At 41.8% G+C, this 27,815-nt stretch overlaps 1 protein-coding gene across 4 annotated transcripts in view; it reads left to right on the forward strand.

Moving 5' to 3' along the window:
- LOC147667170 (ensconsin-like) overlaps positions 1–27,815 on the forward strand; it is a 652,025-nt gene that overhangs the window by 540,362 nt on the left and 83,848 nt on the right. For all 4 annotated transcript variants that reach the window (XM_086948874.1, XM_086948875.1, XM_086948876.1 and 1 more), the window contains 3 exons: positions 2,000–2,104; positions 15,285–15,335; positions 25,874–25,925. In XM_086948874.1, the coding sequence (XP_086805000.1) occupies positions 2,000–2,104; positions 15,285–15,335; positions 25,874–25,925 (208 nt within the window). The remainder of the gene's footprint in view (positions 1–1,999; positions 2,105–15,284; positions 15,336–25,873; positions 25,926–27,815) is intronic.

A 27,815-nucleotide genomic window follows, 5' to 3' on the forward strand; every position in this document is an offset into this window, starting at 1 on the left:
ATGCAACAGTCTGAGATATAAAAATAACAGGCAACTGAAACTGCATTCACTTGCTTGCCACGTTTACATCTGCATCAATGATGATCCCGAAATGTTTTTCCAAAAGGGCTGGAGGAGGGCCTTCCCCTAGATCTAAAGGCCATCAATTTAAAGAGAGAGATTGATAAAGGGCCGACATCCTGTCACTGCAGTTACTCATAATTTGCTCTGTATACCTGCTGAATGTTATTGCCTAATAATATGCTCTCTTGGGGAAGCCATCTAATTTGATCACCAGGTGTCTTCGTTACACCCAATAGAGATGGGTATTTGAAGACAAGAATGCACACTTGTATAGCTAATTAGATCTAGAAATCAAAGTAAAGTGTTCTTTAAGATGCTTTCAGATAATAACTTACTCATACCTGCTCAGATGTCTCTCTGGTATTTTATCTTATTTCAGATAGTATTCTCTGCTGCTTTAGGTGATCACAAATACCCTTAAGATACAGTGATGCACTTTACAAATCCTAAAAAGTTTTCCCTTTCCATGAGTATCACTGTTGTGTTAATGTCACATTCACTCCAGTACTACATTTCTGTTGTACAAATGAATCCCTATCCTCCCACTTCCCAACTCCCAGCACATACGCCATTTCTCTCTGATTTGAAGAATATTCCAGACAGCCATGGTGAGTCTGTCACCTGGTGGATAAAGATGCACGTGGTTGTTTCCAGACAGCTGGATTTACACCTATCGGCATTGTGGTTGACTGGGTTCCATTCACATTCTCTTTTGCTCCTCCACCCATGTGCAAAGGCCACTGCTCGTGTTCATTTGAAACAGAAGTTGGTTTCCTCCTAATTATTGGAATTTCTCAAAACTTTATTTTATAATGGGATAGGGTTTATGGATGAAGGAGACTGTCTTGAAAGAAAATGAAAGACTCTTATTAGCCAGAGAAAGACTGGTTACTCTCGCACCTTCAGTCCCGCCCTTCCTTTTATTATACTATTTTGTGGGGTGATTGTTAGAATTTGAGTAGGTTTCATTGCAACAATGAGGATAATGACCATTGATTTGAGATTTAGATCAAAAGCCTTAATTATACTTCCATAGTGGGTATCGGAAATGTATTGATTATTGTATACTACTGCTGTACCTGATTTTGGCACATGTATTTAATCTCTATCTATGGTATATATCTCCATGGTACAATGATTGCAAGGACTAGTGTTTCCATTTGCTCAAGTAAATTAAAACCTGTCCTGTACTACACTTCAAACCGAAGTGCCACCACGTGTTTAAGTGTTACAGTGTTTATTTGGATGCTTTGTCTGTGGGGCCACTAGTGAGTGTTTAGCAGGTTAATAATGTATGAGCAGAGTAATGCAAGCTGGTCCATCTGAGAGTGGGGGAAATGTGTACTTTTCATTGGTTGAAGGGCTATGAGTAGAGGGCAATTCATATGCAGAACTTGGGCGTGCACGCAGATGAAGGCAAACTAGCACTGTTACTGTGGTTAAAATAAAAAGGCACTTTAGAGCAAAACATGTTTAACTTTTGTAAATATATAGATTTCTCTTATGTTTGTGCAAGGTACATATAATTGAATACCCAGTAATTATTTCCCTGTAGCAAATTATTTCACATGCTGCCTTAGATCAACTTTACCTAATGGTATTAGTTGTCAAGAGATTCTTTATTAAACACTTGACTTTAAACAATTTTCATTCTTAATTTGTTAATCTAGATTTTTCCCCCTTGAGTGTAAAAATTCCGTCTCATAAGGCAATTCAGAAATGTCAGACCCTCCGTGAAAGGAGCCTTTCTTAGTAGAAAAATGTTGGTTTGCTCCTGAAATTTGGTAGTAATGCTCTCCTTTTCGTAGTTCATGACATTTCCTTACTTTATTATGTTTATTGACAATTTACACGGATTACTTAATAATAACCAACGATGATTTTGTTTTTTAAAAGTATGGTAACCCAGGTCCCTTCTCTTTTGTTCCTTTATCAGAAAGAAGAAGAAGAAGCTCGACTGCGAGAGGAAGCAGAGCGGATTCGATTAGAGCGTGAAAAACATTTCCAAAGAGAAGAACAAGAGCGCATAGAAAGGAAAAAGGTAAACCCTCATAACCATTGCAGGGCGGTCTGGTGTTAGACCTGTAGCTCATGTATCTCGTATTGAATGAATATGGGAAAGAATATTGATATTGAAGGTAAAAAAAATAATCAATTGCATGTAGTTGCCTTCAAAACCATGACATACTAGTTGCCTTACGTGCAACGGCCCATGCCAAGATGTGGGTCCAGTAGCTCACTGTGCCATAGGCATCAAGATGCAGATCATTGATGATGCCCAAACAGACGGAAACTGGTCAAGGGCAGTTTCTATGTGTTCAGAAGGGAAGGCTGATTTGTTATATGGTTTCTCCCCTATGCAGTGGCCCAGTGAATTAAAAGAAAAGATGCACTGAAATTGCAGCATGGTTATAATCCCTATCCACATGCTAGCATTATGTTGGTAACCCTATTTAACACGTTGGCCCTGTCAAATTGATGCTAATCCCTGCCAATATGCGTAGTCTGTCCTACTGGTGGTAATCCCTGGCAACATGCAGACTGAGGCTCACAGGTGGTAATTCCTGCTCAATTTTGGCTCTAGTGCAACGGTGGTAATTCATAGCAACATACCGTTCCAGGCTCCATTGTGGTAATTTCTGGTAGCATGCTTGTCCTGGCACAGCCATCGTGGTAATCCCTGGCAACATTATGGCCCTGGTACAAAAGTAGTAATTCCTTGCAAGGTAGTGGCCCTGGCACAAGGCTGCTAATCCCCAACATGGTCACTTTGGCACAATGTTTTAATACATTAAAGTTCAGGTGGACTCCAAGAAGAGAACAACTGACTCAGGTGTGTACTAGCTGTGTTGTGCTTAGTTAATCTCACCAAAACGGAAGACACATGTCTTTGCTATTGCCTGGATTTCGGGTAGAGGTTTGAAAAACGGAAAACTCTATTACATTCGCAAATGCTCGTTATTGTTATTCTCGTATGGCACCAAATTGTAAATTAGACACCATCCTTGTGTAATGGGGATGCTAGGGCCTACAAACAGCAGCACCCCCCTTGAGGTGCCACATGACCAGCACTTGGCCTTGGTGAGGAGAGTGGAGCACAGCCCAGACGGAAATGTGGTCCTTTTGACACAACACCAGAAGGGAAGCAAGGTCCCAAGCCCTATATAGACGACCGCAGCATAGGCATCAAAAGGAGGAAGATCCACACAGTGACAATAATAAAATGAAGAAATCACACTGTTTGATTTATATTGCTCTGACATGTGTTGCAGCCTTCTTTGGCTATTCTTGCTGTGCCAAGCAGCTTTGAAATTTAATTCAGGGAGAATATCTATCATAACACCACAGGAAATTGGTGTTTTTATGCAAACTCTTCTTTACTCGATTAGAACTCTTGGAGTACATTTTGAACATGTCCTGTACTAACTGAAGATATTTGATGTTGTAAACTGACATCATGTTCAGGGTGACTGGGTGCGTAGATTTGGCATTGTGAGAAAGGTCATGCTACTGAGAGACTAGGTGCAGGTTTAAAGAGAAGAGGGCTGCGACCCGAATAATGACAAATTTACTTGGACCAGAGACATACCACAAAGAAACAAAGGTGTGCAACCTCACTCTTAACGCTTGTGAAGGGAAATACATGGATGGAATAAGCTACAGAGCTCTAAGCAATTAGAAAATGCATTCTAAGCATTTCTTACCAGCAATCAAGGAATCTGATCTGATAGAGATGAAAATAGAGAATCAGAACAGATGTAAGGCCGGTCTGCTACCTTGTCTACTAAATGTTTTGAAAGGAGGACACCTGGAGAAGAATTCATTCCATTGCCGTAAAAAAAGATTCAAGAACGTGTAAGACTAAGAGTTAAGAGTCTAAAATGCCAAAGAGGACTTAAGTAATAATCCTTGAAAAATGATGCTATTTGGGGTGGGATAAATAAGTTCTATTTCTTTTTTATAGTGGAAGGAGCACATTATGCACAGGTTTGTTAACCTTTGTGCAAAGCTCTCATTTGCAGTTTTCAATTTTTTAGCCATTTTTTGGGCCATTTGTTTTGGCGCCTTGCTTATCAAAAGGGACAATTTCTTCAGAACTAGTACAAGATACCCAGAGCTTACATACATGTTTGAGAAACGAATGCAACCTTTCAAGGAAGTGAAGGAAAAAATGTAACCACTGTAGGTTAAATATATACTGCACTCTCTAACCACACTTAAGTTGGTCCTCGAGGATAATATGCAAGCTGACCGAGTGGTGGATTCTGAAGCTGAAATGAATAAGATTAATAAATAAGTAAATCATATTAGGGTAGTTAAATATGCCATTAAGAACGCTGCTAAAACCCCCACAATTGTATCCTTGTGTATTTTGTATTGCAGCTGAACCTGACATCAGTTTCACATACATATGTTTCCATTGAGGAAGGTTCTTCATTGGACAACAAATACTTTGAATTATGAAGTATGGGTGATTTGGAATAGCAGATTTTGCTGCTGTGTTGGCCTTGTTTTTAATCAGATTGAAACTATGATGTGAATTATTCATTAGAATGTAGATTGCAGGGAATGGAAGACTGAATTTAATTATGTCATGTCTCTTCTAGAATTTAATTGGGTTACAAGTCAACATAACAGGAGAGTGACGCAATGGTTTTTTCATTAAGAATAAAATCCTACTGGATGTCTTTGCTCCTTTAACTCCATAGGGAAATGAGCTCGTATCTGTAAAGTGAAGTTCCTAAATTGCCATGGAAAAAAAATAAAGAAGTGAAGTACAGCAAGAGTGCAATGGAAGAGGACGTGAAGGAAAGGTGCAGAATAAGGGTGGAATTCAGACTATAGTCATTGAATTCTACTGAAGACAATTTTTCTGTGCAGTCCCATAGTATGACCCAAGGATGCCACAAAATATGGATGGTGCATGAGACTGTATAAAACAGGGGACTCCTTTCCTGGGTGACTTAACTGAAAGAAGGGATACCATGTACAGAGTCCCTATAAAGATAATTTGTGATCCTCAGTAAAAAAGGGACATGGCGGACCGTTTTGCTTGTTGCTTTACATCACAGCATATCTTCAGATGCCTACTTGTGAACTTGCAATTGAAGATGATATCTGAAGATGAAAGAAAAACTCTAGAGAGTCGACGTCTCCTTTCAGAAACTTAGATTCCCAATAAAACATGAACATGCCAGCGAGACCTTGGATCATAATGTTTCTGTTGGATTATTTAACCCCTTTGATGCTCATGACGGAACCGTTCCGTCATGACCACGCCCGTTTTCGTTAGGGCTCCGCACCGGCGGTAAATCTTACCCGCACGGATGTGGTTAAATGGAACGTGTTGTGATTTGTTTGTGCATATGGTAGAAATGTTCTTAGAGTGTAGGGAAAGGGATTTCATCTTCAGGAGACATACGTCAAGTGACCTAAAATGGTCATACATAAGTGTGAGCTGTCTACAGTCAAATGGGCTTCATATAGACCACGATCTTTGATTGATAAGAAACAAAAATCTTTTAGGCCGAGTGACTAACAAATAGCTTTCTAGAAGTAATAATGTCCCTCGTTCGTCCATAATGACATACGTTTGTGCAAGAAATTGCTGCTAGGTTACATTTAAAGTAGTTATTAAGCTCACTAACAGTTCTGACCATATGGAGGGCACACTCCCACTTATTACTGTAGGATGAGTTGACCTGTGATTCTGGATGCAAAATTGCAATTTGTGGTTCAAGTTCTATTAAAAACTGCTTGTGGGCCAAACTTTCCAGCAATAGTAAAGATGCTAATCTGGCTGATTTAGTAATGTGAGGGTCAATGTACAATGCGCACAAACTATCCACTAGGAGAACCAAATAAGACAGGGTCGTGTTTATTACTCATTATTATTCACCGTTGTGATCAAGTCACTAGCAGAATGAATATGGTTTGACCCTGTCATTAAAGTATTTTAATGACGTTGGAGAGATGGAAATCGGAGCTCCACATTGGCAAATATGGTTCTGTTAGATGTGGATGATGAAAAAGAGTCGGGACCTAGATAAATTGACATAGTTTGTAAAAATGTAAGACATTCAGAATTTGCTCTAAGTTTGCAAAAGGCACTGTGGTTATCCCCACAGTCTAGTCCCTAATGATAAACAGATTTTAGCTGTTTGAGAATTTACATACCAGGGTGTAATCCAAAGTATTTTTGAATTTAGACCTGGTAATGTCCAGGTTAACTGCTATTGGCAAACATTATGCAAATGTGCAATTTCCCAAAATGGGTATTGGGTCGCTCTATAAACAGTTCTCTCTGATTTTTCTTTACATTGTACAGAATACGGACTTTCAGGTTCCCTACCAAATATTGGGCAAAATAGAAAGAGAAAAAATAGAAAGCATTTATGAAAAGGCCTTGAAATAATAGCAGCTTTTATACAAATGTGACTTAAAGCGGATCAGGTATTGACAGCAAGGGGTCTGATGAATTTGAAGTAGTCTGTTAAGTATTTAACATGACGTCTACACCTTTAGAAGTACCCTGGTTTATTGCTATCACAATAATGCACTTTAAGAGACCTTACACAAATATGTCGGTATAACATTTTGAAACAGGTGGAATAGGAAGGGCACTGTGTAGTTTTAATTAATTACTTTTCAGACTCAAGGTGATTTTGCACGAACACGCTTGTACTTTAACATAGACAATGGCATGAAAAGGAATGGACTTTATACAAGCCTATAAAGCTATTACATTGGAGCGGATTGTGATCAATATTCTAACATGCAAGCATCACCTTTTTATATAATTTTAGCCTTTGCATTTTAAATGGAAATTGTTCTAAATTATAATTTATGCTAGAAATAAGTTGTTCAAATTTAATGAATGTGTCCTTTTTTTATTGGTCTAGCTGTGTAAAACATTATGGTTTTAATTAATTGAAATAAATGACTTTGATGGAAAGGCCTTTAGAATAGCCGTCGACTCAATAGCTTTATTACAGCTTATAACCAATTTTAGCCTTCTTGGGGGGTTCTAGCCAAATGTATAAATTGCGTTATATAAATTATTAGAAAAAGAAAATAATAGAAACTCATTGTTGAGACCCCACATAGTCAAAACTCCATGTTTTAAAAAACAAATCAAAATAAATAAAGTTTGGTCTTTAATATTGGAAACAAACAAGAACAATGAAACATGTGTTTTTTGGTTTTCTAAAAACAAAATCTTGTTTTTAAAAGAACTAAAATTGATACCTTGCAGGGAATCCCTTTTAGGAAACTTAGTTTCAATAATGAAGCTAAAAAAAGGTAAATAGACTAAGATAGAGGAAGACGGGGTAGAGCAACGATTAAGAGAAGGAACAGGAGTACAGAAGGGTCCCCCCACAAAGGAAAATGTTGAGAGAAGGAGGACTCTGAGGGAGGAAGAAAATGAACGAATTTTACGCATGGGAGAAGGAACAGGCTGGTCTTTTGTCCTCGTGAAATACTTAAATGGAGTTAAAAGTAACAGGATGTGGACAGAATGTGGAGCGGGCAAAAATTAGCAGTGGGAAGTGGAAAAACAACTGACAATCCATTTTCAAGATTAATAGCATTTACACATTTTTAAAAATAAAAAGGATTGTAAAAGGTAATAAAAAAAGTGACTTTGTTTCTAACAAATGGTAAATGCAATTTCATCATAAAAAGTTTGAATAATTCGTTTATGTAAAAGTATTTCTCAAAATTGGTAGTCTGTAAATTCGTTTTTATCTGCAATCACATACAGCATAACAACTTGTTTATATGCTAGGTCTTCAAACTAGGGTGTTGGCCTCCCCTGGGAAGCCTATGATGAGCTCTTGAGTTTGGGGTGGGGGTGTCAGGCACTGGCCAAGAGGTGCATCGTGCTTAAAACAGTGCTGCGTTTTCAGTGAAAAGGAGTGACAGAGAGTCACTCTGTATCTTGTGTCACTCATGTCTTAACAGGGAGTAGGTATTAAAAGGGTAGGTCCGAATAACTTTAAAAATCCCTCCCTCTCATTTCTGATATAAGATCACACTTTGGATACTTTTCTACCTTAAGGTGACCAAAGTGGTCATAGCATGTTGGTAGTCCTGTATTTGATTGCAGCTTCTAAGTGATATGGTAGCAGCTGTTGGGGTGGGGGGGGGGGGGGGGCAGGGGAACAGAATAAAAAAACACATAAATAAAAAAATGTACCTGCAGGTGGACGTATTGCGCTTTCTGCGCCTCTTCTCGCAGGCACAGACTCCCAGACTCCACTGCAGGCAATCCTGCTGCTGCTTTCATGTTATGAGAGCAGCATCAGGATTGGCCCGAGGACCAAGGATTTGCCTCACATGGAGACTGGGAGCCTGCCTGGTGTCTCCAACCCAGCAGTGCAGCTGGGTTTGGCCGGCCTGAGACAGCCTGCCAAACCGCTTGCGCACTGATCACAGTGCACTACCAGTTCTCCTGCTCCTGATGTCCCCCATGGCCCTGCCTCCAAAGACTCTGCAGAAAGGGAAAAATAAAATGATATTTAAACGTGTTTATTATTGTTTTTTTTTCATTCCTGACGTTTTGAGACAGCTGGCGGGGGCAACGCTTCTCTGCCATAGTGGATGAGCCGTGGCTGAAGTGGTAACTAAATATAATGCAGTTTGTAAATATGTTTAGAGCTGCCAGTGGTATGGAATGATTGTCAAAAATGTTGGTCGTTTTAGGGCCCTGATGATTATTTTATTTTTTAACATGGGTGGCATTGAAAAGTCTGAAGACCGCTGATGCATAAATGTGTCTGGACTTCACAACTCTTGAAAATTAATTTCTAGCTGTACCTACTTTATGATCACAATCTATTTGATCAGGCATTTATTGTTGTAAGGGGTGAGAAAACTGTAACACTTGATATATTGGTAAGATGGGAGGGGGTTTTGGAGCCTATCCACCACTGTCAATGGTGGTTGTACACAAGAAACACCATTTAAGGAGGTCATGAGAAAAATGGCACTGGTGGAAAAAGATAAGTCTTAAAACTTTTTTGTGTGGGAAATTCAACCACTAAATTTAGTACCCTGTAGAGATTCAAGCATTTATTTAGGCTTGTCGGAGACACTGACTACACCCGGGTATAGGAGGCACTCATCACAACCTCCTGAAGTAATACCTCCCAATTCTGAATGCAACTGCTCTGGGATGAGCAAATGGCATAATGTCAGTCACCATGCCAATGTCCAGTTCAGACAGGCTGCCCTACAGGAGAGAACTGCAGAGCGTTCGGCTGCCTGCATTCCTGAACCGGGTACATCATTATAAAATCTTGGTTCACAAACCTTTTTCTCATTGGTAAATCATGTATCACTTCCAGGTTTCTGGATTCTGATAACAATCTTAAATCAATTCAACCAACTTTAAAATATAACACAAGGCATGGAAGTGTAAAGATAATAGTTGCCCTTGGAACTTTCCTCTGCTGATTCAGAGCTGTGGGTAAAACCACTTCCTTTACAGAAACAGCTTAAAATGATATCTTGTATTTCAGATTTGGCATTACTCCAATATCAAACCGCCTTTGCTGGCACCAAAGTGCAGTTCACTTTACCTGTTACACCTTACAGTGCCATAGCTGCATTCACCACCAAGTCTCACAATTTCTTCTTGTCCGGGCTATGTTAAGTATCTTGAAGTGATTTCTTCCAAGTATACTGTTAGAAATGGGGGTGTCTATTTGGCAATCGTTTGCACGTTTGTCTAAATAGAGGCCCTTCTTTCTAGTCAGGATAAGGAGAATACAATCCAAAAAAAAAAAAAACTGCTTACCCCATTGGTAGCTTGGCACGAGCAGTCAGGCTTAGCTCAGAAGCAGTGTGTAAAGCATTTGCACATAACCAACAGTAATACAGTGAAAACACTACACAAGGACCACACAAGTTTTGAAAGAATAACCATTATTTATCCAAGCAAACAAGACCAAAACGATAAATGACCAACATGCAGTAATCAAATAGATGAACTTTGGAAAAATTACTTTAAAATGCAGTTCCTTGTAGCCTAGCTCCATAAGGTGCTCCCGCGGTGCTGAAAAAAATCCAGAATCCAACAGTTCCGACTGACCACGTCAGTGCGGACCGGCGTTATTATTAGCAGACTCGTAAACTGTACCTTGGGTTCCGGCAGACCGCACTGGTGCATGCCGGTCGTGGAAACCGTCACGATTGCGGTGTGAATTGTAGTGGTGCGGTGCCCTCAAGTCAGGGTGCAGGCAACAGCTCGGTGGAGGTCTTCCAGCGGCATCGATGAAAGGACTGCGGTGCGGAGTGAGGCGGTGCTCGTGGTGGTTCTGACAGGTCACGTGCAAGTGGCAGTGCTGGTTGATATGAGCTGGCGTCAGCCGGCCCAGACTGCGGTGTGGATGGGGCGGTGTGTCATGCAACTTCCGAGCAATGCCCCTAAACCACTGTGCAGTCTCGGGTGTCAAGGTCAGCAGGCAGCGACGTAGTCAGTGAAATCAGTGCGGCGGAGTGGAGCGACCACAGGTCGCGGTCCAAGCAGCAGCTCGGTGGCAGAACCAGTCGTCGGTCAGACCAGGGTTGTGATGCGAAGTGCGTCTGTGCCCTCTGCACTGCCTTCAGGACACAGAGTCCAGAGCGGTGTCGGTGATGGCTGCTTCTCCCCTCTGTGGCAACTGAAACTCATGGTTCCAGAGGCGGTACCCAGAAGTAAGGGAAGACTTTGCTGTCCCTGAGACTTTCTGAACAGGAGGCAAGCTCTATTTCAGCCCCTTGGAAATACTCAGCGACAAGTGAAGAAAGTTCAGTCCAGTCCTTTTCACTGCCCAAGGCAGAAGCAGCAACTACAGGCCAACCCAACAAAGCAACAACACAGCAACGGGGCAGTACTCCTTCTAGCAGTTCTTCCTGCTCTTATTCTTGGCAGGTTTCAAGCGAGTTCTAAAGTTCTGAGGTCTGGGACCCAATATTTACAATCAGTTTCTCTTTGTTTTCTTGGGCTGAGAGTGCCTGTGCTCAGTCCAAACCAGTTTGGTCCTCTCTGGCCCAGCTTCCCAGCAGGAGGCAAAGACAGCATTTCAAAGCAGACCAGGCCCATTTGCGTGCCAGGAAATCTCCTCCCACTACTCTAAATGCAGCCCATGTCTATTCAGCCCAGCCCGACTCATCAAGGAAAGGCAGGACACACCTCGCCCACCCCAGTGGCTGTCTGAAAAGAATGCACATCCCCAGCCCCCGTCACTTCAAAGCCAGACAGTCAATCCACAACCCAAAAGGGGCACACAGGATGGCTAAGCAAAAGAAATACCTACTTTCTAAAAGTGGTATTTTCAAACACAGAATCTAAAAATCATCTTTACTAAAAGATGCATTTCTACGTTCTGAGTTAAAGCATACTAAAGTCCATTCTCCATCTTATTCCAATGGGAAGATATACTCATGAAACGTTACCAAGTATTCCCCATTCTATCCTATGGGACAGATAGTAATAGTAATAGTAATAGTAATCTTTATTTAGCATAGTTACTTAAAACCATTGCAATATAAAAATGAGTTAAGAACAGAGAAGATAAAACTACAGTTTTAAAAGACTCAAAATTTAAAATGTTCACATTTCCTTGTGACAGATGTGCTTGTATTTGGACTTAATATTTGTAAGGTGTTGCTCAATGTCCTCATGAGCTCATGAAGTCGGTAAAACAGTCAGCAAAGTGATGTCAAATCAGTTGAACTGGGGCAGTTATGGATTAGGTTTTTTTGGCATCTTCTTTTCAACTGCCTTCAGAAATTTTACAAAGCTGCAGTTCAAGCCAGGGTCATTAGGATGAAAGCAGGCAAGGACCGCCGCCCTTCTAGTACGGATCCCTTGCTGATTGAAGTGGTGTTTTAGCCAGTGTTTCCGTTCGTCCCGTAGTTTTTCACAGGAGCATATCAAGTGCAGCATGTCCTCTTGTGCCAAGCCGCATAGCCGACAAAGGGGATCAGCTTTGATTTTGAGCCAGCGTGGGAGATTTTGAGTACAAGGTAGCAGGCCCAACCAACTATGGGACAGATAGTCTTTCAACTGTAAAAACCGAATGACACTGTAGTTCACCATCCGGACATGTCACACACACCAGGACACCTTAGTGGTAACTCACATGTAATAAAAAGGAAGGTTAGGGCATGGCAAGTGGGTGCACTTGCCAAGTTGACATGGCAGTAAAAACTGTGCGCAGACACTGCAGTGGCAGGTCTGAGAACCCTTTGAAAGGCTGTTTGTGTGGGTGGCACAATCAATGCTGCAAGCCCACTAGCAGGATTGGAGTTGCAGGCCCTGACACTCTTAGTGCACTTTACTGGGGACTTACCATTAAATCAAATATGCCAATCATGGAAACACAAATTCATAATCAATTTACAATAAGAGCACTTGCACTTTAACACTGGACAGTAGTGAGAAAGTGCGTCAAGCGACTAAACCATCAAAAACAGAGTCAAAACCAGGAGGTCAGAAAGCAAAAACAGGGGAAACACTCCAAAAGATGCCAGGCCTAACATATACTTTGTATGTATTCATAAATGTTTTAACTGTTCAATAATTTTGCATATGTATTCCAGCACATGCGTCTTTGTTACTTACCTCTGTGGATCTGTTATGCGTTAGGATCTGAATTTATTTAAGTGTGGTTCGAGCAGGCATTACTGTGTATGTTCACCATGTGAATGCTCCTTAATCAAATCTCGTGATTGAGGCACGTTAGAAGTCACAATACAACCAAGGTTATTGGCTTGAGGCAGATGTCTTCTTTATTCCCCACTTCTACACCAATGAGTTTTTCCTGATCCTGTAGTGGGATCCATCTGACATGCTGTTTTTGAGATGTCTTGTAAATGTAAATGATGGCGTTAGAATGATTGCTCAGGTGTGTGCCGTACACATTCTTGCATTGTGCCATCGTTGGTTGGTCCTTCATGCAGCTTTTGAATAAACCTAGATTGAACAATCAGATTTGCTTAATCTGATGTCGCTGGGACAGTAGAGCAGTCTTAACTTTTCCATGTTATATACACCAAACCCATCCCTCTGTATTTTGCAAATTGTGCAAAATAATTGGTTATTTACTCTCTGGGCACCCATCACACCTTGTACACCTAGCATGCCCCGGAATTCACTACTGAAAGTGGCACAGAGAACTCTGATGGTTGCCACACTTCCTGGTCAGTCATATAAATGAATTTGATTGCTTAGCTCCAACTGCCCGTCAATTAGAATGGGGAACCCTACTGTGTTATTCATGCACTGCAGATAATTGTGATTATAATAGCTTCACTCATGTATTTATTGTGTCAGTCCTGGAAAGATGAAATGCTGACTAGACCAGTTTACATATTTCTCATTAGTCATATCAGATAAACCCCTGTGGTCATAGGAAAAAAGAGACTCATGCATTTTCTTTGGGAGATTTCTTTATTGGGTTTTTGCAACTTTATAGAAACAATGCCAGTGTATTCTCAGGAGAAACCACTACAAGAGAGACACATACTTGTCTGTTGGGCAGAAGAGTAGTAAATCTGTCCATGTCATGTTTTCTGTGATCTCGAATATGCTGACGAAGTAGCAGTGTGTTATCTGAGCTAGAGGGGCTTAAATCGCTTCCTTTGTTCAAGGAGGCCATGACCACTTTGTTGTGGGTTTGAAGTATAAGTATCTTATTTTTCTGTATTTGAAGTACCATACTAATTACTATAATGAGGAAGTAGAGAGAGTTAAACCAAGAGAGGGTCCCAACTTTACTCTGTCTCACTTATGATTTCTTCACTCCCCTTTGAGACTCTGGGTATTCCTGCTAAGGATGATTATAGTTGATTTATAGGGGCAAGTACTTCTTAATACAAGGCACACATTTCCTCGTATTACACTTTATGGATTTGATTCCTCTCTTACCTAGACCTGCTATACTAGTTCAGGAGTGTCCATGGCTGACTCTTGAGTGTGTGAAGTTTGAGGATCAGGCCATGTAGTGTAATCGTGTCCCCTCCCACTCCCCACACACTCAGACTGCTTACGAGGACAGTAGGCTACATTAGTGGTGTGATTCCAAAGACGTTTAACCCTGTATCCTAAAGTTAATCAGGTGTTTTTTTGGCAACAGTTTTTTTGACAAGGATTTACCCATTTCTGAAGTTGTTAGAAGTGATTTCTTTTTGCTATGCTGGGAAAGGCAAGGCTACATTTTAGTTTCATTTCACTTTCATTTAGATACATCAGCCATCCATTTTGCCATAGAAGGGGGCTGCTCTTAATGATTACCAGGACATTGTAATATGCCTCTTCATTATCAACAATGCAAAGTCTTCGTGCCATTTTTGACCCTTCAGAATTATTTGTAACATTTCTGCATACATCTGCTAACAGTGTTAGTAAGCCTCATACTTAACTGTCAGGTGCATTTCATACTTGTGTCCACTTATTTGCATTAGGCATTTGTTTTTGACTATACTTGGAGAGTTACACATTTAAAAATACATTCAGCTATAGCGTTTCTTTCTTCAGCTGCTTCTTCCAATGCCCAAGAGACACTTCCTAACTTTAAAGTGTATCGTCTCACCAATGTGCCTATTTTAGCCACATGAGACAATATGCTCGCAATGCAGCATTTAAGATGTGCTACCTTAAGTCCTCCCTTGACACCTATCCACAGCCTTTTGTGGGTAGCATGGTAATAAACTTTACAGTTGAGCCACCTGTATTTATTACATTTCACTGCTCATTGCAAATATTTGTATTTAACATCAAACACACAAAAGGTGTGAAATGCTTGCACTTTGTCTAAGCACTGCAGTCGCTTTAGGTAGCATTCTAACCCATTGTTCATTGCCCAACTTGCCACCTCTGACTAGACCCAGCCTTATGCAAATCAGTCTTGACCCCTGCTCCAGTGTGAACCATCTAGCCCAAACTGCTAGGACAGGTCCTCACTGAATAAAGAACACAAGTAAAGCAAGACGGTTTTGCTCTGACTGGGGCTTTTCAGACACCTGTAGCTTGATTGCAGTGGCGCAGTAAGCATGGGATCCAGGTCTGGGGATACTCTGGTCACGTAGGGCGGTATATCACATACAGAGGTAGGTCTTGTTTTTACAGACAGTTGATGGAAACATGCATGATGACATCTGAGAATATAAATTGCTTCTTTAAATATTTTCACTAATATGTTTAATGCATTCTCTTGCATTTTATTTTGCAGCGGCTAGAGGAGATTATGAAAAGAACGCGGCGAAGTGAAGGTACAGACAAGGTACCCATCTGCCTTTTTTTGTTTTATACAGTTTGGGATACAATTTACCGGTGTTGCAGAGTTTACAGGAGTAAAATGAACAGCACACATTCTACAAAGATCATTGATTATGTAGGCTAATGCTAATGCATCAAGACTGGTTCTCGTCAATTTCTTTTTTATGCTTTAGTGTTTAGATAAACACTCCTGAGAAGTTGTTTACTTATAAGACATTTCACTGACCACCTATTTTTCCGTGTAATCCAATTTGAATAAAGATTTAGCCCTGCTGGAGAATTCTTAGTTTGAGTCGATATTCGTAACCGATTTTCTCGCTGACAGGTATATTAGCTCATAGACCCTGCATGATCCAGGTGAATTTTCCTTTACAAGCATGGTTTATCTTGACATTATTACTTTAAAAGCCGTTTGAAAATTAGTTGAGGGTTCTATACAAAAGTAGGGTTATTTCCATAGCGGTACAATTTCTTTCCATTGCCTTTCCTTTTAATATCTACGTGTTTCAGTGTTGTCTTGATCTACATGGAGCTTGATTAACTAACATGCTTTCTACGAAGCGCTGCTATACGTTTTTTTTCTGCCTGAGGTATGCTCTGCATTTTATGTGTTATTTTTAGCATGAAAAAAAAATCTTTGGATGTGTCTTCCGTGCTTTCCCATAATTGAGCTTGCCAAAAATCTTATCACTTAGATACTCTCAACAAGAAGTACAGCATTTTATTTATACAATTACCAGATATCAGGCAAATCCTATGTGACCCTTCCTTCCTCCCCCTACTGCCTTGTCACCACTAAATGTTCTGAAAGGTTTTTACAAATAGGAGATAGTAAGCCTTGTTCCTTTTAAATAAAGGATAAGTCTTGCTTCTTAAGGCTTCAGGGGTTTACCCCTCATCCGGACAAACCAGACATAGGACACATTACAACCAACTGCTACTCACTGTATACAGGATGAGTAAGGAGAGTGCCTAAGGAAGAGCCTATACACCATTCTAAGCATTATTTGGCTGTCCTGTGGATTAACAACGAGGCAGGTGTTTTTCTAAGAGACTTTCTGCAAGCAGTATTAGTCCATACATTTTAGCCAGGCAGCCATCTCTTTTTTTATGGTACTGACAAAGAGCTGAACTAGGGAGCTTAGAAAAATATTTAATAATTTATGAAGAGAAATAGGTAGGCTTCTTTGTACTACTGACCAAAGCTTTACTGGAATGAATGGGAGAGTAGTTTTCGAAAGGTGGGGACCTAAATTTGTTACAGTTACTACTTTATTTTGAGAAAGGAATGTGAGACCTAGGTCAGAAATTACTCCAAGATTATAAATAGTTATGTCTACTGCCATATTCATAGGAAAGAAGGTAGGAAGGGTGGTGCATGGAAGGCTTTGTTCCTAGTCTTTGGAATTAATAGCTCAGTCTATTTTGATCATAGTTTTACTGGTTGTGGGCCATTAAAGGTTAGATGGCCTTGATGTAGTGCTCAGCGATGTTTAGTTGGTTGGAGCTGTTCATTAGACAGACAGATGTATATCATCCATGTGTGCATGATGAAATGTGATGTGAGGTTTCCTGGAAGAATTCCTATGAGTATATATTTGAAAAAAGGAATGAGAGTGAGTCATGGGACCCATGCAGAAAAGCTAATGGCTAGAGAAGGAACCACAATAAATGAGTTAAAACGGGTTCATCAAAAAAGTGCAGAACGAATGTAAGGTTGCTTTGGATTCCCCACCAAGATATTGAACCTAGGTAATATCAGGTCAAAATCACTTTGCTGCTGAAGGAAAAGTGGTCGAGTAAGCAGTGCAACAAAGATGTCACTTTATCAGACAAGACATTGCTTCATTTTGGTCATGTGACCCGGATGGAAGACTGACTTGACATGTGTTAAATACATTATAATTTTCCATATAGCAGAACACTTGAAATTTGATAACCTTTTTGTAATTTGGCCAACTTAGATAGGTTTGCTTTTGGCTGATAATTACATCCTGCCACGGCACATGAATATTTAACAAATGCATCAATAAGTATCTAAATGTGTAAATTGGAGATGGACTCCAAATGTAACTGTTCTGATTTACATATACCAGTAATTAGAAAAATACAGTGGGTGATATATGACTGATCCACTGCCTCTTGAGCACAGCTGGAAACTGCAACAACCATCATAGTTAAAAGTACTTAAACCATTTTAAGAGTGTAAGCTGACTATCTCTGTACTTTAGATTATGCAAGATGTCACGCATCAGGTCCCAATATGCTGTAAAGTCTTGGACATCTTGCCTCCTCAGACCTCAGAACAAGGAGTCCACCAAGGTTTGATTATGCAGAGTTATTGGGACTATCAATTCTATCAATAACCTGCATCTACGCATCTTCTCAGAGGTTTTCTAAAAGGAACACCTACCATTTTTTCAACCCTCCTTAGGAGTGCAGTATCTGCCATGTTTGTCTTCAGTAGTAATGTACTGCAATGGGGGAGTCCTGAAGATTCACTTGTGTTAAATTCATCTTTGAGTGTTAGAAACATTTAAGATGCTGTCAGTACCATAAGAATCTAGTATCTTGTTCAGTCATTTTGCAAAATTAAATCTTACCGTGAATAAATGATACCTGAATGCATATGCATCCTAATGGTGACAAAGTACCTGCCATGCTAGGTTAACCACAGGAAGCCATTGAAGTTCATGCCTACATTTCAACAAATAACTTCGCATGGGGTGCGTTTTCATTGAGAAGAGAACAGCTGCTGGTGAAAGAATCCGAATATTATTTCAACTCAGGACTTAGTTTGCTTATTCTTCTATACTCTTCCATACAGCATCAACCGTTATCGGTTTCTATCTTTTTGGGGATGGGCATTTAAGCAATGGCATAATAGCTGACAACATCAGCAAAAGCTAGTCACCCTGGTGGTTTAGGGACCCTCATAACTGATACCTTGACGCTGAACTTCATGTGCTTCCAAACAATTCTGATGTGTACAACCATCCTGGCTATGGATGGGATATCCACTGCTAGCATTTGTGATAGACACAGCAGTTTAGACATCATATTTAACTTAACCCCTCATCAGATCCAACTTGATATGGTTGATAGCCAAAGGAAAATAAGCATACAGGAAAACCATGAACCCAGATGTCCATGTATTTTAGGGAAGCTGCAGAAAGTCAGATCAGCGCGTACTTCAGGTTGGTGGGCTAGTCTCAGATTTCTGTAGGTTTACCTTCAATACCATGTCAAGTCAAGTCAAGTCAATAAATTTATATAGCGCGCTACATACCCAGAGGGTCTCAAGGCGCTTGAATAAGGGTGGGGAATTACTTGTCAAATATCCACGTTTTAAGTTGCTTTCTGAATGCTAGGTGGTTCTGAGTAAGGCGAAGGTGAGTGGGAAGTGAGTTCCAGGTTTTAGCAGCCAGGTAGGAGAAGGATCTACCTCCCATGGTGGTTTTGTTGATGCGAGGTACAGTGGCAAGGGCTTGGTTGGAGGATCGTAGCTGGCGGGAGGGGGTGTAGAAGGACAGACGTGTGTTGAGGCATTCGGGTCCGATTTCGTAGAGTGCTTTGTGTGCGTGGGTTAGGAGCCGGAAAGTAATCCTCTTATTGACGGGGAGCCAGTGGAGGTTTTTCAGGTGACCAGAGATGTGTTCTTTACGCGGGATGTCTAATATGAGCCTGGCTGAAGCGTTCTGGATGCGTTGGAGTTTTTTCTGGAGTTTAGCGGAGGTACCGGCGTAGAGGGTGTTTCCGTAGTCCAGTCGGCTCGTGACCAGAGCGTGGGTGACTGTTTTTCTAGTTTCGGTGGGGATCCAGCGAAATGTTTTTTGAGCATGCGAAGAATGTTGAAGCAAGATGAAGAAACGGCGTTGACTTGTCTGTTCATCGAGAGTGAGGAATCCAGGATGACGCCCAGTTTCCGTGCGTGGTCCGTCGGGATGGGTGCTTTTCCGAGGGCCTCTGGCCACCAAGAGTCATCCCAGGCGGAGGGGGAGGTGCCTAGGATGAGGACTTCTGTTTTGTCTGAGTTCAGTTTCAGACGGCTGTGCTTCATCCATTCGGCTACTTCTTTCATTCCTTCATGCAGGTTGATTTTGGCAGTGTTAGGGTCTCTGGTGAGTGATAGGATCAGTTGAGTGTCGTCGGCGTAGGAGATGATGTTGAGGTTGTGTTGGCGTGCGATGACCGCGAGGGGGCTCATGTACACGTTGAAGAGGTTGGGGCTGAGTGAAGATCCTTGTGGTACGCCGCAGATGACTTCAGTGGCCTCTGACTTGAATGGTGGATGGTGGACTCTCTGGGTTCTTCCGGTGAGGAACGAGGTGATCCATTCCAGTGCTTTACCTTGGATTCCGACGTTTCTGAGGCGTTGTAAAAGGGTGCTATGACAGACCGTGTCGAAGGCTGCGGAGAGGTCGAGGAGGATGAGGGCGACTGTGTCTCCATTGTCCAGTAGAGTTCGAATGTAGTCTGTTGCTGCGATAAGGGCGGTTTCAGTGCTGTGCTTGGCTCGGAAGCCGGATTGTGAGGAGTCGAGGGATTTGTTGGTTTCGTGGAATGCGGCGAGCTGGTTGTTGACTGCTTTTTCTATGACTTTGGCCGGGAATGGAAGGAGTGAGATAGGGCGGTAGTTTTTGAGTTTGGTGGGGTCAGCTGTGGGTTTCTTCAGGAGGGCGCTGAGTTCGGCATGTTTCCAGCTTTCCGGGAAGGTTGCGGAGTTGAGGGAGCAGTTGATGACGTCTCGGAGGTGCGGTGCTATAATGGAGTCTGCTTTGTTAAAGATGTGGTGAGGGCATGGGTCTGTGGGGGATCCTGAGTGGATAGAGTTCATCAGACGGATGGTGTCCTCAGTGGAGATTGGCTTCCAGTCATTGAGGATGTTCAGGGGGGGTGGGGGTCCTGCAGGGGGTTGGGTGGGTTGGTCTTTGGGTCGGTTGTCGAAGCTGTTGTGGATGTCTGCAATTTTGTTGTGGAAGAATGAGGCTAGGGAGTCGCAGAGGGCTTGAGAGTGGGTGATGTCGTTGGAGTTGGCTGAGGGGTTGGTAAATTCCTTGACGATGTTGAATAATTCCTTGCTGTTGTGGGCATTGTTATCTAGTCGGTCCTTGAAAGCGGCTTTCTTGGCATTCCGGATCAGTTGGTGGTGTATGCGGGTGGCGTTTTTGAAGGCGTCCTTGGTGCTGGTGGTTGGGTCTTTTTTCCAGGCCTTCTCAAGGGAGCGGCAGAGTTTCTTGGATTTCTTAAGATCATCGTTGAACCAGGAGGCCTTCTTGCTGCCTATTTGGATTGGTCGTTTTTTCAGTGGTGCTAGGATGTCGGCGCTGTTAGATAACCAATGGGTGAGGTTGGTGGCTGCTTGGTCTGGGTTTGAGGAATGGGCTGGGGGGTTTTGAAGAAGCGATGAGGAGATCTGGTCGATGGTGATTTTGTTCCAGTTTCTTTGCAGAGTGGGTTGGGGGTGGTTGTTGGATGTGGGCTTGTTGTAGGTAAAGTGAACGCAGCTGTGGTCAGTCCAAAGGAGAGCTGTAGTGTGGCTGAAGGAGACCTGTTTGCTGGAGGTGAAGATAGGGTTGAGTGTGTGACCTGCGATGTGGGTGGGGTAGTGACAAGTTGTTTAAGTCCGAGGTTGTCCAAAAGGGTGGTGGTGTTGCGGTCGTTGTTCTTTTCAAGGTGAAAGTTGAGGTCTCCCAAAAGTATGTAATCCTCGGAGGGGAGCGCGTGTGGAGTGATGAAGTCTGTGATGTCCTCGCTAAATTGTGCGCGGGGTCCTGGTGGCCTGTAAAGGAGGGTGCCTCTGAGTGTGGTCTTGGGGTCGGTGTGGATCAGGAAGTGAAGGTGTTCAGTGTTGGCGAGATTGACGTCTGAGCTGGTTGAGATGCGGATGGATTTCTTATGGACGATAGCGATGCCTCCTCCTGTGTGGCCGGTACGGTCCTTGCGAATGATCTTATAGCCTTCCGGGATGGCAATGGTGATGTCTGGGGCTGATGTGGCGTTCATCCATGTTTCTGTAAGGAAGGCGACGTCCGGAGAGATGGTGTCTAGTAGATTCCAGAGGTCGATGGCGTGCCTGTGGACCGAGCGGGTGTTGAGCAGGATGCATTGTAGGTGGTTGGGGTCGGATATCTGGTGTGTGCTCGTAGATGAGGAGTTGTTCTTGGTGCCGTCGAACTTGCAGGAGTTGCAGGAAAAGGGTCCATGGGTGTGTCCAGGGGCGGCTTGGACGCAGTTGGGGGAGCGGCCGGGGTTAAGGGCTAGGAGGGTGGTGGCATCATAAGTAATGCGGGAGGGGTGGGCGTTACGAGGACCAGGGGCTCTGGCGCTGGGCGCGGTCCAGGCGCGGACGGGCGTAGACGGGCTTACCTTTGGCGCACCTTCGACGCGGCCGCAGCGCATAGACGCTGCCCGTGGGGGCATTGGCCATAAATGGAGAGAGGAGGGGGCAGAGCGTGGGAGGGGCAGCAGCTGGGAGGCGGTAGCGTGAGGAGGGGCGAGCCAGGGAACAACAAGTCTACAAAATGGAGGGTCAAAGGCAATGCGAGGCAGGGGCAGCAAATGTATGAAGGCCCCGGGAACGTAATCAAAGTCCCAGCAAAATAGAGAAAGCCTGTTTAAATGTCGCGCTGCAATATACAGCAGAGCGAGCGGCGTGAAATGCCAGTTAAAGGTGCGGTAATGTTTTTTTACTATCGCGCTACAATGCTCACAAATACAATGTAATAGTCGGCAATGCTCCGCAAAGATGCAGTTAAGTTCAGTCATGCACAGATCACGATACCAGAGGTGTTCAGCAGCAGCTCTGCACAACGTGGGATCGAGAGCGTGGGGGAGTGACCGTGCTGGAGCAGGTCCGGGCGGTCACAGTGGGTCTGAGGAGGTAGGGAGCCCTCTATCCGTGGGTGGGAGGGGCAGCAGCTGGGAGGCGGTAGCGTGAGGAGGGGCGAGCCAGGGAACAACAAGTCTACAAAATGGAGGGTCAAAGGCAATGCGAGGCAGGGGCAGCAAATGTATGAAGGCCCCGGGAACGTAATCAAAGTCCCAGCAAAATAGAGAAAGCCTGTTTAAATGTCGCGCTGCAATATACAGCAGAGCGAGCGGCGTGAAATGCCAGTTAAAGGTGCGGTAATGTTTTTTTTTACTATCGCGCTACAATGCTCACAAATACAATGTAATAGTCGGCAGTGCTCCGCAAAGATGCAGTTAAGTTCAGTCATGCACAGATCACGATACCAGAGGTGTTCCAAGGTATTTAACTAGGAAGTGCCATTCTATGGTGACTTTTGAAGTGGTTTGGGGTGTAGTTTGCAATTATAAAAGCACAATTCTTCACGAAAAGTGGTTTAATTAACTGTAAAAGGACCTTCCAAACTGAAGGGTTGCAGTGTATTGAACACAATATCCCACCCAACTCTGTCAAACATGTTTCTAGACTCAAGGGTGATCACTACATTAGTCTCATCTAGTCTAGGGACCATGGACATTATGTCCAATGGTCTCCACATATATTCACTGCAGTACCTGCCTCCTACAGGCCATGTCTAGCCTCATGTCTAAAGGCAATGCATTTTGCTAAGATTTTAGAATCCGCATTTTCAAGGTTCAATATTTCAATCTGCACAATTGTATTAACAGTTTGTCAATAACTGCTTGGTTAATTCTTCCTTATCTTTCATTGTGATTTTCATTTATATACAACAAGTGTGTGGCAATGTGTGCATGAATTTTGTCATTACGGGATCCTGCACAGACATAAGTAAAACGTTATAGGTGTTTATGATATGCTTGCAGACAAGCAGAATTGTACAAGAAGAGCAATTATTAAACGTGCAATCAACTTAGTTTTTGTGGTCTATGATTGTCATGCATGATTTATTCGACATTTCGTGAATACAACGTATACATGCAATCTAAATACTTAGGTGCAATAAATCTACGTTGTGTAGACGGTTTTTATTGGCTGGGTTTCTGACTGTAGGTTTTTTCGATCAAGAGATAATTATAAAATAATTAAGGGTGGGGAGAATAAGGAAACGGGTATTACCAGAACAGTAAATCGTGGAACATTTCAAAAAGAAGGAATTTAATAATTCACTCAGATTTTAGTGAGATGAAAAAAACGTCAGATATAGTAATCAATTGTACAAAGTTGAAACCCTCTTTGATTACGTTTCTGGTTTATGTACTCTGTCTAATGTTATCTGTTTTTCCTTTAAACAAATTGCATAAGGGATGGTCTCTAAAACTATCTGTGATCTTTAGATGATTTAAGATTTTATTAAAGTATGGCTGAAGACATTAGTTCCAGATATTATGAGGTTAATAAAGTGGTAATTTCAAATATAGATAGTTTGGCAAAAAACTCTTTAAGACAAACCCAAAAGCTGGTGTTCTAGAACTATAGCTATCAGCCGATTGCTCAGCACCCATGTACAACCAGAATCATGAAGCGATAGTGATCACCCAGCTCCAGGTATTCTCACACAGAGTTTACTCGATTTTGGGTAGTCTGGATTTTGTCTAGCCTGTATGCTGGAATTGTCTTTTTTGGACATAAGAGAAGTCCTTATGCGAGCACTCTGTGCAGCATTTGATGTAATAGATTATTCACCCATCCTTCACAGACTGGAGGACTGGGCATACTGATGTTTCAAAGTACAACTATTCCTGCTTCGCGTAATTTGAGCAGTATATGAAGACAGTTGATTCTGAGTCAAATGCCCCATGGTTACCCGTGGGATTTTGTGATTGATAGACTTTTGACAGATGTCAGATAAGTATAGAGAATTGATTTTTTTTTTAAAGTAATTTAAGGAGTAATGTGGGCTAGAGCAGGTTATTGCATTTGTGGCCTAAAATGTTCTGTTCCAATTTCCTGCTTCAGAAAACTACAATCTTCCCTTTAATCCTCATTCTCTGAGAGAATGATTGTGAAGTGTTTGAAGGGCATTTCCCAGGTGTAGGAGATTGCTGGGCAGAACACTTGAAGTCCTAGGGTACAAAATTACCACCTCATCGGATGCCAAAAAGCAATCAAACCCTGACCTTACTGGTCAGCAAGAAAGACCTAGCCTGCCACTTGCTTATAGACTGGGACATGTTCATGTCATCCCATAGTCCAGGGATTACACAGAATTAAAAGAAAAATTGAATTTCTCCAGAATGGGAAAAATCCTGAACAAAAACATGAAAATGAACCGGGAAATAGCTCGGTGCTTTTCCGTGGAACAGACAATATCCAGAGAGAACTTGAGACAGCACATTGTTGTCATTGCTTAGCAGAAGGAAGGCACATTCCTTACCCTTTTTCCTGTAACAAAAAAATAACTAAAAATGTTTCTTTAGCTTAAACCCACTGGGCCACTTCTTAACTAAATTTCTAAAAGTCGACGTTCTCGCTCACTTTAATTTACAAAGTGGAATGGACACTCAATATGAACAGTGATAAGTTGAATCACATCACGCTCCTTCATTCACTTTAGCCCTTCAGTAAGCAGATAGCCACACATTTCCAGACAATCCACTGATTCTCCCCTTACATCTGAAGGTGGCATTATACTTTTATCACACATTTCTACACCCACCCAGGCCCCCAGAAACATTCTGCAAACAATATTTGAAGCTCATAAGGGTTCATGCACAATCCACACGTTTTATTGGCAGTGCCCATTGACTGTATGATTGTATAATGCCATACCCCAAACCTTGGTGGAAAATTAAAAAACGTTCTAAACTGGCGTGGTATCTCTTACTCACTCCCCAGACTGAATAAAAAGTCAAAATGCATCACCCTGTTCACTACTACTTGACCAAGCGATCAGAATCACTCCTTACAGGTACTCCACTCTTAACTGTGATCCGAGTACAGTTCTATGTTGACATATGTCTTAAGTGCCATATGGTTCACAGACTATTATCTCCTGTCTATCAGTGGAATACTCCCCAAAGACCACATAACCTTTTAATTGCATAGATTCTAAAATGTCCACCAGTGGCTTCCATAATATACTTTAAAGTATTAATTTGCTGAGGGCTTTATTAGAAGTTGGCCTTTGTATTTTGACACTAGCTGCCACAGTGATACTTGTCAACATCTTCATTAATTATACCATTTTGAAAATCCCCATTATAAAATATGGTCCACAATCATTGGTTTACTGTGGCTCTAGTTACTGGAATGCATTTACACTAATAACGGATCAGTTGCATTGCAAATGCTTGAAATATCAGCTATGCCCAGTGTAGTTCCCTTAATGCATAAAAACATGAATGTCTTTTAAGTATAATGTGTCTAATAGTTAAACTGTAATGGTTTTAGTTTTGAAATTGTGTTGATGTTTCAGAGCTTTAAACAGCCATATATATTTTTTCGAAAAAAGTATTAGAAAGCAAATGAATAATGACCCTAATTGTTAAGCTTTTTTTTTTGTTTTGCCATTCTGTTGGCCAGTTTTCCTGCTGCTCTATGTCGTGCAGTAGACATTGTTAGCCATATAACAGTTTTCCTTCTAACTAGTTCCCTGTTTTTCTCTTGTACAGCAATCCAGCACACAAAGAAATGGAGAAATTACCAGGGCAGCTAATGAAACAGGTATTTATTCTAGTCCATTTTAAGAATGCAGAAATAACTTCTCATGATTAACCAATAAACCTGCTGTTTATGGACTACAGGAGGTTTGCTAAACCGTGCTCCCTTCAGTGTTGTCTACAGTGATTTATGTACATTTTATGAAGTGTGACCTGATTATCCCCTCCTGCATGCAGAATACGATATAGAATCATGCATGCATTACAGTGATATTGTTAAAAGTGCACTATAAACACTTTGAAATATAAGTTATGAGTATCTCTGATTCAGAAAAAAGTATTGATTATCAACCAACAAAGGAAGTTATTAAAAATTGTTTGAATGCGCTGTCCGTGTACATCTTGTATTGTTACCTTCTGAAGCTACCATGAATAATAATGGTCTCATTAATCGGAAATGTTATTTCTACCAAGTTTTTTAAGTGAACATGATGCTGTCAAATGTTGGCGTGCAACACAAACCTTGATTTGTTATTGTTTTCAATCATTTTGTTCTGGTTTGTAACAATAACTGAGGTTCATTATTTAAATATGAAGTATTTTTTAGACTCTAAATAGCAGGCTGATCAATACATCCTTTGAACTTCTCATTTCTAAGCAAAATAAAATTGTATTTGTTTTGGGGAAAATCTCATTGGTAGTTAAAATTACATTTATATTGGTGCATAGCTGATAAGATGAGAGCACAATAGTATTCTGATTGTGTCTCTCCTGCATCATCCTCTTCCAGCTTAGCATCACACCTGCACAGAAATAGTATTTTGGGCTTGTGACTTTCATATATTGTTATTGTAGTTAGTTACAGTTAGTTGTATCTCACTGCAGTCACTTCACTGCCATTCTCACCCTTTGCTGATTCTCAAAGCTTCACCCAGTCTTCACACTCTGCCACACTCACACTTAAGGGGAAACCGGCGTAGGAGTGACGTGCCAGTAGACCCAATGCCAGTGGGTTCCACATCATTGGATTGCCCCCTTGCAGTTCCCTGTGAACGTTTTGATGGGTCACACTGGCCTAACAATATTACCACCTAAAACAGCTAAAGAGCCTACCTACAAAGTGGTAGCATGCCTTGGAGAGTGAGAGAAGCAACTTTGGCGAACAACACAGGGGCATGATTGAAGGAGTCTATTGGAGACTATAGTTGTCACCAAGTGTTGGTGCACATGGATCCCTGTAACCAATTGTGGTGAATAATTGATGTTCAGACGTAAACGGGGGACTATCACAGTTCTAGACTCAATTCAAAAGGGAGTTTTGGCACACTTGCAATAAAGTTTCAGTTAACTTTGTCTGGGCTGTCGCTAGATCAAGTTCAGCACCTCTTGCAAGGGTAGGGTCTTTCAGCACCTGGCTACTCCTTTATTTCACTTTCAGGTAAATCATTAGATCATTACTTCCAGATCCTGATGGGACTACTAGATGGCACACAGTTGTTCATTGCCAATTCGGGCTTACCACAGCAGGCTGATTCTCTCTCCGAACTTCCAAGTGATGGATATTGATTGGCTTTTTATCCCTCCTGCACAGCATCACTTCTCCCAGATCCTGGCCTGTGATTCCTTCTGTAAGCGGCACCCTCCTATAGGAATACATCCAATACTACCCCTCAGTGCAGCAAGCAGACCCCTTTCTTTCTTCAAGGGTCTTCCAATAAGAGCAGTTTCGGTTTTTCACTGGGTACAAGTGGAAGGATTGTAATCAAAAGGCTTTTGTCCAGAATGTTCAACCTAGGTTGCCTCTTTCATGGCAAAGGAAGCATTAAACACCCTTTTGAAGGAGGTAGCTGAGCAGAAGCTTTTGGTATCCTCCTAACTGTACATCATCTCCATGCTTTGGAAGGTGTGATTGTAGCTTTTTGATATAAAATAGGAAGCCCCGCACAGAGCAATA

The sequence above is a fragment of the Lissotriton vulgaris genome, unplaced genomic scaffold, assembly GCF_964263255.1.
Source record: "Lissotriton vulgaris unplaced genomic scaffold, aLisVul1.2 SCAFFOLD_1069, whole genome shotgun sequence".
NCBI lineage: Eukaryota > Metazoa > Chordata > Amphibia > Caudata > Salamandridae > Lissotriton > Lissotriton vulgaris.